The sequence below is a fragment of the Anolis sagrei genome, chromosome Y (genome assembly GCF_037176765.1).
Source record: "Anolis sagrei isolate rAnoSag1 chromosome Y, rAnoSag1.mat, whole genome shotgun sequence".
Taxonomy (NCBI): domain Eukaryota; kingdom Metazoa; phylum Chordata; class Lepidosauria; order Squamata; family Dactyloidae; genus Anolis; species Anolis sagrei.
This window is the reverse complement of record NC_090035.1, coordinates 25816152-25828703: the sequence shown is the minus strand read 5'-3', so window position 1 is coordinate 25828703 and position 12552 is coordinate 25816152. Positions and strand designations below refer to the sequence as shown.

General features: G+C 44.2%; 1 protein-coding gene across 2 annotated transcripts in view; it reads left to right on the top strand.

Moving 5' to 3' along the window:
- LOC132781937 (synaptogyrin-3) overlaps nt 1–12267 on the top strand; it is a 58284-nt gene extending 46017 nt beyond the window's left edge. For both annotated transcript variants that reach the window (XM_067461355.1, XM_060786517.2), the window contains 3 exons: nt 7778–8015; nt 8258–8400; nt 9543–12267. In XM_067461355.1, the coding sequence (XP_067317456.1) occupies nt 7778–8015; nt 8258–8400; nt 9543–9752 (591 nt within the window). In that variant the 3' untranslated portion in view covers nt 9753–12267. The remainder of the gene's footprint in view (nt 1–7777; nt 8016–8257; nt 8401–9542) is intronic.
- Nucleotides 12268–12552: the final 285 nt, after the last annotated feature.

The window sequence follows — 12552 nt, the reverse complement described above, 5'->3', positions numbered from 1 at the left end:
CTGCCACCAAACCCCGCCCCGTGCTCACTCCGCCCACCGCCTTCCCCCTGTCTAAAGCATCCCAACTCACCCTCCTCCACCAAAACGCCGCCCACGCCGCCACCAAACCCCGCCCCCTTCTCACTCCACCCACCCCCTTCCCCACTGTCTAAAGTATCCCAACTCACCCTCCTCCACCAGAATGCCCACCTCGCCGCCACCAAAACCCACCCCCTTCTAACTCCATCCACCCCCTTCCCCCATGTCTAAAGCATCCCAACTCACCCTCCTCCACCAAAACGCCGCCACTAAACCCCGCCCTCTTCTCACTCCACCCACCCCCTTCCCCTCTGTCTAAAGCATCCTAACTCACCCTCATCCACCAAAACGCCTCCCACGCCACCACCAAACCTCGCCCTCTTCTCACTCTGCCCACCCCTTCCCCCCTGTCTAAAGCATCCGAACTCACCCTCCTCCACCAAAATGCCCCCCGCGCCGCCACCAAACCCTGCCCCCTTTAACTCCATCTACCCCCTTTCCCCAGTGTCTAAAGCATCCCAACTCATCCTCCTCCACCAAAACGCCGCCCACGCCGCCACAAAACTCCGCCCCCTTCTCACTCCGCCCACCCCCTTCCCCCCTGTGTAAAGCATGCGGACTCACCCTCCTCCACGAAAATGCCTCCCAATGTCATTTGGGAGTTGTAGTTGCTGAGATTTATAGTTCACCTACAATCAAAGAGCATTCTGAACTCCATCAATTATGGAATTGAACCAAACTTGGCACACAGAACTCCCATGACCTACAGAAAATACTGGAAAGGTTTGGTGGGCATCGACCTTGAGTTTGGGAGTTGTAGTTCACCAACATCCAGACAGCACTGTGGAACTCAAACAATGATGGATCCGGACCAAACTTGGCACAAGCACTCAATACGCCCAAATATGAACACAGATGGAGTTTGGGGAAAATAGACCTTGACATTTGTGAGTTGTAGTCACTGGGATTCACAGTTCACCTACCCTCAAAGAGCACCCTGATCCCCATCAACGACAGAATTGGAGCAAACTTGCCACACTGAACCCCCATGACCAACAGAAAATACTCAAGTTTACACACAAGCATAAAGAAATTATATATATTGGAAACCAACACTTTCTCATTACTTTTTTTTCAAGATCAACAGACTGGGCCACAGGAAAGATAAGAGAGACAGCAGAAGAGAAAGAAAAAGAGGGAAGGAAGGAAAGAGGTAGAGAAGGAAGAAATGAGAGAAAGAGGGAGGGAAAGAAAAAGGGGAAAGAAGGAAGGAGAGGAGGAAAGAAAAAAGGGAATGAAGGAAGGAAAGAGGGAGTGAAGGAAGGGGGAAGATGTAGAGGAAGAGGGAGGGAAGGAAAGAGAGAAGGAAGAAAAGAGAGACAGCAGAAGAGAAAGGAAAAGGGGGAAGGAAGGAAGGAGATAGAGAAGGAAGCGGAGAAGGAAAGATGGGAAGGAAGGAAGGAGGGAAAGAAGGAGAGAAAGAGGGAAGGTTGGCCACAGCAAATAAAAAGTGAAAGAAGGAAGAAAACATGGAGGGAAGAAAGGAGGCAAAGGAAGAAAGGGGGAGGGAATGAAGGAAAGAGAGAAGGATGAAACCAAGGAGCGAAAGAAGGAAAGAAAGAAAGAAAGAAAGAAAGAAAGAAAGAAAGAAAGAGGTAGAGAAGGAAGAAAGGAAAGGGGGAGAAAAAGGGGGAAGGAATAGGTAGGTACTCCTCTTTCATAATACTCCAGATATCTACCTCTACTTTGAAAAGATTTACTATAGGCCACAGCAACACGTGGCAGGGTACAGCTAGTAATAATATAATATAATAATAATAATAATATGCTTTTTTATGACCCGAAATGGAGGTCGGATGGCACATGGCATAGAGATGGTTGGCATTGTCTGGAAGGCCTGGCGTGTCTGTGTAATGGCCAGGTGAGTTCTCACCTTTGTGTTGCAGGTATTCCCCGGTCTTATTTGCATCTCTTTGGCCTGAAATACAAATGGGTTGGCACCTTGGACCCTTGGCATTGTGATCAGTTGATGTCATCAAAGCAACTTGTCTGGAAGGCCCAATGCATATTCATTTGTGTGTGTGTGTGTGTGTGTGTGTGTACTAATAGCCAGGCAAGCTCTCACATGTGCACTGCAGGCCTTCCTCTGTCTTTGCTTGCTTTTTTATGTTCCAGAATTGAGACCAGATGGCACCTTGGCATAGAGATGGTTGGCATTGTCTTTAAGGCCTAATGTGTTTTATGTGTTTGTGTTAATGGCCAGGTGAGCTCCCCTCTTTGCATTGGAGGACTTCCTCTGTCTTCTTTGTTTATGGCCTGAAATGGGGGACAGGATAGCGCCTTGGGCCTTTGGCGTTGTGATGGTTAGCATTGTCAAAACAAAGGCCTAGTATCTATGGATTTGTGTATTTGTGTTAATAGCCAGGTGAGCTTTCACCTGTGCCTTACAAGCCTTCTTCACTTTGTTTGCCTTTTATTGCCCAAAATGGAGACTGGATGGCACTGTGGTATGGAGATGATTGGCACTGTCTTGAAGGCCAGGTGTTTTGGATTTGCAACTCCCATAATTCCTAACAGCCTCAGGCCCCTTTCTTTTCCGCCTCAGCCACTTAAGGGGCTGAGGAGAAGAAAGGGGCCTGAGGCTGTTATGTGGGAGTTGAATTCCAAAACACCTGTACATGATCTAGGTGACACACACAGCTTGGTGGGATGCAACCACTCAGAATCTGCTGGAAAGGCTCATAATAATAATAATTCATCTATTTATTATTATTGAATAATAATAATGGCCAGGTGAGTTCTCACATTTGCATTGCAAGCCTTCCTCTGACTTATTTGCATCTCTTTGGCCTGAAATACAAATGGTGTGGCGCCTTGGACCCTTGGCATTGTGATCATTTGATGTTGGAGAACCCTATCTAGAAGGCCCAGTGCATGTGTATTTGCATGTGCAAATGCACATGCATTGCAAGCTTTCCTATGTCTTGCTTGCAGCATCCACAAGGCCTGAGATGGATTCCATGTGACATCTTGCAGTCTTGGCATTGTGTTGGTTAGTATTGTTGAAACAACATGTGTGTGTGTGTGTGTGCGTGTGTGTGTGTGCGCGCGCATGTGTGTATTTGCGATGGCCGTGTGCATGTACACAGTAGAATTAATGCAGTTTGATTCCACTTCAACCACCCTAGCTCAGAAGTATCAAACCCTGGGAAGCACAAACACTCCTAGAACCACGGGAGTTGTGAAACTACAACTCCCAGCATTCCATAGCAGTGAGTCATAGCATTCAAAGGGGTGTTACACTCAGATGTGGCCCTAGGTAATTTTTAACGGTAAGCAAACAGTATTTTGGTCCCGTTCCCCCCCCCCCCCCCCAAAACCAATCACTGATATATATTTTCTGTTTGTTGTGGGAGTTCTGTGTGCCATATTTGATTCAATTCCATCATTGGTGGAGTTCAGAATGCTCTTTGATTGTAGGTGAACTATACATCCCAGTAACTACAACTCGCATATGTCAAGGTGTATTTTCCCCCAAGAGCACCTCAAGAGTGCCCCTGGCCAAAATCAACTATACTGCAAATGCTTACTTTGCGTAATGGGTTGAGCCACCCCTGGTCACACTGCATTAATTCCACAGTGTAGATGCACTTTTATTTGGCTTCTCAGCCTTGTTTGGCCTCTCCTTACTTTCTGCTTCGTTTCACTTTCCTTTTTTCTCTGCAGCATTTTCTTGTGTTGGTGGAACTCCTTGAGTTCCGACAACAGAGAAAGGCTGGATAGTTAATATTCAATAATAATAAATAGATTAATGATTATTATTATTAGCCTTTCCAGCAGCAACTGGGTGGTTGCATCCCACCAAGCTGTGTGTGTCACCAGAGCACGCACAGAGTGCCTTTTTTTGTTTTGTTTTGGGTGCCTCTATCTACACCAGGCCTGAGCAACCCAGCCCTCCAGGTGTTTTGGACTTCAACTCCCACAATTTCCAACAGCCTCGGGCCCTTTCCTTTCCCCCCTCAGCCGCTTAAGCAGCTGAGGGGGGAAAGGAAGGGGCCAGAGGCTGTTAGGAATTGTGGGAATTGAAGTCCAAAACACCTGGAGGGCTGAAGTTTGCCCATGCATGATCTACACAGTAGGACTGGTCCAGTTTGAACCACCTTATCTGCGAGTTTTAGAATAAGAAATGGCCTTTCAAACCCATTCCCCCCCCTTTTTTGTGCTTTGCACCATTGCTTTTGTGAAAAAGGAAGCTCCTACCTAGACCGTTGAAAAATTGACGAAACCCCCAAAGCGGTGGTGCAAACGGTTTGCATTTTGTTTCACCAAAACCGGAATGGAGTGTTTTATTTTTAACTGACTTCTATAGAAGTATGGCACCTTGTTCTGCTTCTGACTGTACTTCCTTCCCGTGACTGTCATGCAAAAGGTGCATCCATGCTGTAGAGCGGATGCAGATTGATACCGCTTTAACAGTCTTGGCTCATTGTGATGGAATCCTGGGATTTGGAGTTTGGCAGAGGAGGCTCAAGGCTTTGTAAAACTACCACTCCCATTAATAACTCCCATTATTCCATATAGCATTGAGCCATCGCCATTAAAGTGGGCTTAAAGCATATTCGTTCTACCTATAGGAAGAATAGGTAGCTTTCAAAAGCTTTCATGTCTGTAATCACTGGGTTGCTGTGAGTTTTTTTGCCAGTATGGCCATGTTCCAGCAGCATTCTCTCCCGGCGTTTTGCCTGCAGCTGTGGCTGTCATCTTCAGAGGTTATGTTGGCAGTGAAGCAAGTGGAGTGTATCTGAGGACTGTCCAGGGTGGAAGAAAGAGCCCTTGTCTGTTTAAAGCAAGTATGAATGTTGCAATTAGCAAGCTTGAATAGCATTTGAGTAGCCATGAAGTTTGCAAAGTCAATCAGTGAGGGTTTCTATATAGAGGTAGCTTGGCTGTTGTTGCCTGGAGGCATCCTATGTTTGGGAGGTGTTAACTGGTCCTTGATTTCTTGCTGTGTGGAGTTCCTCTGTTTTTGAGTGGTGTTCCTTATGTAGTGTCTTGATTCTGGTGTTTTTCTAAATACTGGTAATCATATTTTGTTCATTTTCATGGTTATCATTATTAAATTACCAAAATGAACAAAATCTAGTAAATTGGGTAAATACTCAAAAACAGGGAAATTGCAGACAGCGAACAATCAAATTGCCAGTTAACTGAGAATGCCTCAAGACAACAAAGACCAGGCTACCTCTATGCAGACACCTACATTATTGACTTTGCATGGTTACTCATTCTATTCAAGCTTACTAATTGCAACTTTCACACTTGCTTCAACCAGACAAGGGTTCTTTTTCCCATCCTGGACATTATTCCACAGGTATATATACACTCCACTTGCCTCACTATTAACAGAACCTCTGAAGACACCAGCCACAGATGCAAGCAAAATGTTAGGAGAGAATGCTGCTGGAACAAAACCATACAGCATGAAAAACAAAGCCATACAGCATGAAAAACTCAAAGCAACCCAATGGGAGTTGCAGTTTGGTGAGGCGCCCTTCTTGCATCCTAAATTAGGAATTTGGAAGGCGAGGAAATGGAGTAGACCTCTCCAAAACTGACCCAATGGCTGACTAACCCAGTACTGCCGCCTCTCCTCCACGTGTCTCCTTTTTGGCAAACATTCCCCTGAAATCGCTGCCGGTGTTTCTACAGATGGCAGAATGGGGCGGGAAGGAGCCTCTCCTCATTATTCATGGATGAGATCAAAGCCCAAAGGAAAGCTCCAAGGAGAGAGTGCAAAAAGAAAGCAATTATGCCGTCATTTCAGCGCCATCCTCCTCATGCGCTCAGTCACTCCATTTGTACGTCGGCTGTTCCTCGTTATTCTTGGTATGATGGCACAACCGGGAAGATTAAGGGAAAACTATGTGTCTGGCTATTTTCCCAGTGACCATCGGTATGCCCTATATGTACTTTAATGCCCCCAAAATAATACTCTACAGACGAGACTAAAATTAACCAATTAAGTTTACTAAACAATCAAGATGAATCAAAACAAGGTATACAAAGGTGCAGTTTGATTATGATGGTATAGAATTAGAAAATTAAGAAACAGGTATAAGGTATAACTGAGGTAAATATAGATAACAGGAGGCTATGAGGTATAATGGTGGTATGTGCTTTATATTCTTTGGGTAAATACTTGTATACTCTTTGGGCAAATATTATAATCTATGAGGCATGTATAACTATAATGATATAAACTCTAAGGCAAATATTGGTCAATTCTATGGCATATATGTGCTAAGGGTGGCCTGTTCAGACTGCTAAGCCAGACCAGACACGTTCTGGCTAACTACTAAAAACTATGTCCAAAAGGTCCTTCCACCAGGCTATGAGCCAGAATGGGCTGAACCAAAAGAGTGGGCCTATAGGGGGAGCCTAAGCTCCCACTCTAAAACTTACCAGAATGGAACAGTCCAACTCCAGGGAGCAAACAGAGGGGAGTAAAAACTAGGCCGAGACTTCACACTTGGGTTTGAACATCTTTTTATGGGAAGAGCCATGGTGTGGGGTACCTTGATCTGGTCAACCAAAAGGAACAAAATATATCACACTTTGGAAAACAAGTGTGATAAAATTTGGGTGGATGGATGGAAGGGTGGATGGCTAGGTAGATAAAAGGAATAAATAAACGGATGGTGGGTGGCCAGATGGATGGATGCATGGTTGGTCATATGAATAAGTGGATGGGCGGATATGTAGGTAGGCAGATGGATGAATAGGTTGGATTGATAGATGAAAAATGGACAGATCGTTCCATATATACGTACATGGATGGATAGGGAATTGGATAGGTGCACAAATGGATGGATGGATTGACGGACAGACAGACAGATGCATATATACACACATGCATGGATAGGTGGATGGATGGATAAGGGTTTGGATCAATGGATAGATATATAGGTGTGTGTGTATACACACACAACACACAAACACACACACATATGCATGGATGGGTAGGTGGGTGGGTGGATAGATGAAGTAGGCAGATGAATAGATAGATGCATATATAAATACAGGAATGGATAGATAGGTGGGTGGATGAATCAGAGAATGGACGGATAGGTGGACAGATATATAGATAGATGCCTATATAAATACAAGAATATTTATAGGCAGATGGATGGGTGGAAAGATGGATGGATAGGTGGGTGGATAAATAGATAGATGGAAAGAATGGATAAATGTATAAATAAATGGCTGGATAGATGGGTGGATGGATGGAAGAATGGATAGGTGGACAGATATATAGATAGATATATAAATACAAGGACAGATAGGCAAATAGATGGAAGGAAAGATGAATAGAAGGAAAAATGGATGGAGAGGTGGGTAGATAGATGATAGATAGATGGAGAGGTGGGTGGATGGATAGATTAGATAAGATAGATAGATAGATAGATAGATAGCTACATGGATAGGAGGATAAATGGAGAGGTGGGTGGATGGTTAGGTGGACAGATGTATATATAAATTCATGGATGGATAGGCAGGTGGATGGATGGATAAATGAATAGCTGGATAGATAGGTGGACAGATTGTTGGATGAATAGATACATTGATAGATAAATACATGGAAGGAAGGATGGATAGATAAGATGGATGGATAGGTGGACAGATTGACAGATGGACAGAAGCATATATACATCCGTGGATGGATGTTTCACTGCCTTCCCCTCCCTCCTCCCTCCTGTAGGTCTTTGCCATTGTGGTATTTGGCTCCATCATCAACGAAGGCTACATCAACACTGACAAATCCCCGTTGCTGCGCTGCGCATTCAATGCCAATGAAAGCGCCTGTAACTACGCCATCACCATTGGCCTCATTGCCTTCCTGGCCTGCAGCCTTTTCCTGGTGGTGGACCTCTACTTCCAGCAGATCAGCAGCGTCAAGGACCGCAAGTGCGTGGTACTGGCTGACCTGGGTTTCTCAGGTGGGTCCCGGCAGGAAGCACCAAGATGGGAGAGGACTCCTTTGTCATCGGTAGTTTTGTAGCAAAGCAAATGTATAGATTATAAAGTCAAAGGCCTGAGTGAAGGAGGAAGTCTTTTGAGAAGGAAAGAGAAAGCCAACGCTGTACCCTACTCCTTTAAGAAATTAGTACTGCAGAGGAATCCTCTTGCTGGATGATATGTGACTGACCACTCTTTGCATTTTTCCCTTCTTCCTTTGCAGGCTTCTGGGCCTTCTTGTGGTTTGTGTCCTTTTGCTTTCTGGCCAACCAGTGGCAGCGGACGGCACCCAGCAAAGCAGCTGCCCACGCCGGAGATGCGGCACGAGCGGCCATTGCCTTCTCCTTCTTCTCCATCATCTCCTGGGTAAATGTTTCAGCCACCAAGGCCCTTCCAGTTGCACAAGTACCCCCTGCACGCATCCCAAATCCATGACCAGTGGTGCATCCGCACTGTAGAATTGATTCAGTTTGGTACCACTTGAACTTTGCTCAGTGCTAAATACTATGTAAAGCTACACCTACAGCATCAAGTCTTGACAGTTCATGTGATGTCTAAAATGCGTTATGCACCGCCTGGTCAAGCAAAAAGCAAAAAAGAGATAACAGTTGCTTCCCAAATAAATTGTAGTAGGCTTTCCACCTTTGCAGGATTAATTAATTAAAAGTTGCAATTTTTTTACAACCTGGGGGAATTCTCGTCTAGGAAAATCCAGGTCTTGTTGCACCTCAGTCAAGATAAAAGTGGGATATAAATAAATAGAAGTAAAAGTAAAAGAATTAAATGAAGTGAAAATATAGTAGAAGCAGCAGCAGAAAGGTGAAAAGGAGAAGCAGAAGATGATGAAATGGAAGTAAAAGTAGAAGGGATAAAAGGAGAAACAGAAGAAGAAGTAGAAGGTGTAAAAGTAGCAGAAGAAGTAAAAATAGAACTAAAAGTAATAGTAGACATAGCAGTGAAAGGATAAAAAGGAGAAGCAGAAAGAGATGAAGCAGAAATAAAGATAGAAGTAAAAAGTGGTAGAAGTAGCAGCAGAAGGGGTAAAAGGAGAAGCAGACAAAGATGAAGTAAAAACAGAAGGAGTAAAAGTAGCAGTAGTAGAAGCAGCAGCAGAAGAGGGAAAAGGAGAAGCACAAGATGAAGCAGTCCTTCACATCTCCATGATCACCTTCTACCACATGACCATAGGATTGTCTTGGAGAACCTAGGGAGTTTGCTAGAAGCGTTTCCTCTAGGACAGGCATGGGCCAACTCCGGCCCTCCAGGTGTTTTGGACTTTAACTCCCACAATTCTTAACAGCCTTGGCTGTTAGGAATTCTGGGAGCTGAAGTCCAGTACACCTGGAGGGCGAGAGCTGGCTCATGCCTGACCTAGGTCCACCATCATAACTGTATAGTCAATTTGGAGGACTTCAGTTTCCCAGAGAAGTGCTCGGCGCCTTCCCCAAGTGTGAACAGACCCATTTGCACCCACACTCCAAACAGATCCTCTTTCTCCCCTTATGTAGGTGGTCCTGGCCTTGAAGGCGCTACAGCGGTTCCGCCTGGGGACGGACATGTCGCTCTTTGCTACGGACCAGTTCCCGCCAGATCCTAATGCAGGATACCCCGGATACCCCACTGGCTCAGGCGTGGAAAGCACGGACACCTACCAGAGCCCCCCATTCTCCGAGACCTTGGACACGAGCCCCAAAGGCTACCAGTTGCCAGCCTATTGAGGTGCATGGCGGGGTCTGCTATTATTGGGGGGGGGGGGTATCGTCCCATGTGGTTGTATAGTAAACGGGACCTGGCCCAATGGAAACGGGCCTGGCTTTCTTTTCTATGGTGCAAAGTATAGTCAACTGGTTGGTCGCAAAATGTCCAAGAGTCCTCTTCTTAGTTTTCTAAATGTATGGCGAGTTTTAAATGTGTGCCGGGTTCAACTTTTAACTCTTAGCTCATCTGGTGATACAGTGATTCTGTACCATGGTGGTATTGGTTCTTGTCTTTTACCTTTCCGAGGACCTTCTTTCTTTTTTTAAAAGAGATATATAGACATACATACATATATATATACACACACACACAAAACACAAACTCAACAGTGTTCCCTCTAAGCAGGACATTCAAGGACGGTTGCTGCTGCTCACGGCTGGAAAACGCACATGAAACGAGCTACCGCTCGGTCAGTTTTTCCAAAACTTTCCCCCCAATTTTCCACTTTTCTCCTCCATTCGAGGGACTTCCTCCTTCCTTCATTCTTTCTCTTTTAAACCATAGGAAACATCACTTGGGTTCCTCTCATCCCCCCCCCCCAAAAGTGCCAAAATCTTAAGCCAAATATTAAATTATGGTACTTTTTATACAGTTCTGAAATTCCTGAAATGAATGAATCTAGGCTGCAAACTTTAGCTTAACATATAGGTTTTTAGATAGTATTCTGGGCTTTAAAGCATTTCCCTTCATTTGTTCAAATCACATTTTTGCACTTAAAGGGGGAAACATTTCAGATTTGGAACAGCCATCACAAGAGCAAGAAATGAAGCATTACGGTAGGTCCAGAAGGGCCTAAAACAGGCCAAGTGGAGCATCCCAACTTTCCGACTCATACATTTCTCCATCTCCCAAATTAAAAAGAGGAATTTGAAGCCATTTTGGAGGGAAAGGATAAATAGAAGAGGGTCTAGAATGGGAAATCCTGTGTCCCTCAATGGGAATGGTCTTCTCAAAATGGTATCCAATACATTGAGGAGGAAGGCTGTGTTATGCACCTGGCATTTTGCTAAAGACATGCATTCAATCTATGGCAAATTGATAAACACTCTGTATAGACTTCTCAACTTCAACAAGGGTCATATTGTAATCTGTAAGTTGAATCTGTACAGCAAGTGGATTGACCAATCAGCCATTGATTGAGTAGCCTTGAACCCATCTCCATCCCTATTGAATCAATGGGATTGACTTACCATATATTATCATGTATAAGTTGCGGGTAAGTTTTGGGTCAACATTATACATTTCAGTATGACCTATATATTGGTCTAGACCAGCCATGGGCAAACTTCAGATTGGCACCATCTCTGATGGTTTTCCGCAAAAGACCTGGTTATTTGCGCAGGCGTTCAAATGATTTGTTCAAAGACTGGTAACGACATAGGAATGGAACAATGGACGACGAACCTGGATCATGTTTTTAGTGATGAGATGCTTGGGAATGGTTACTATAGTAATTATGTATTAATTGTGTATTAGATTAGGTTATTAATGGTTTTATATTGACGTTGAATTTTGCTGTGTTTTGTGCCTTGTGAACCGCTGTGAGTCGCCTTCGGGCTGAGAACAGCGGTATAGAAGTAAAGTAAATAAATAAATAAATAAACTCCCACAATTCCTAACAGCTGGTAGGCTGTTAGGAATTATGGGAGTTGAAGTCCAAAACACCTGGAAGGCCAAAGTTTGTCCATGGCTGGTTTAAACTTATACAGAAAGTGCTGGATTTACCAATCAGCCATTGATCGAGTGGCCTGAACCCATATCCATCTTATCCATCTCCATATGAGTAGACCTATTGAATCAATGGGATCGACTTCCTGTACACACTGATGTGTAAATTGACCCCATTTTTAAGTCGAGGGCAGGTTTTGGGGCCAAAATTATGGATTCCTCCCAAAGTTGCTGCAAACCCCAAACTTTGTGTACAGAGATTCTTCATAAGTCTTGCATGAGACATATTACTAGAATAATTTAAACTCCATTAAATGTTGATGGGTATCAGAATACCAATTCGGACTGTATTCACATTTCAGCATCTGCCCCCCATTCACAATTTCATAACGGGACACAACTGGGTTCAGTCTTGTATCCAAAAACCTTAAACATGCAGGATCTGAACCTGAAATGTTTTCTGAAACAAACAGGGTCTGAAAGCAGTCAAACTGTAGCAATATTTCCCTTAGAGAGAACACTGCCATCCTAGCGGGCGACTGTGTGTTTTCCGATATTTTTAGGCAACAGACGGAAGCAGTCATACACCTTTAATGTCTTTTCTTTCTATTGAGATTGTACAAAATATAAATGTCTGTTCAGTACAAGTGTATTTTTTCTAACTGTATAAAAAGATGAATCTATTCCAGAGTATCTGTGTATTTGCCTGTAAAAAGGAGGAGGAAAAAAAAAAGGAGAGTCCATGTTCTTCTGTCTGAGTGGAAAGCAGTGTTGTTGTGTTGTATATTACCATTTTGAATGTATGCACCTTATGCCTACAGATGTATTTTCTTCTCCATCCTTGACCCCAACTTGTTTCTTTTTCTCCTTGAGCCTGAAAGGACTCCAAAGGCATTGACTTTAATGGCGCTTTGTAGGAAGGCTTTCTTATCCGACAAGTAAGGCCCGGTCAAGTGACTTCCCCAAAGAACTCATTTGGCCAAAAGGAGGGCCCACCGCTCACCCAGGTGCAGCAAGGGAATCCTCAAATAGCTTGGACAGCACAAGGAATTGTGAAGGTTACCCATGGACCAATCCACTGGCTTAGATTAT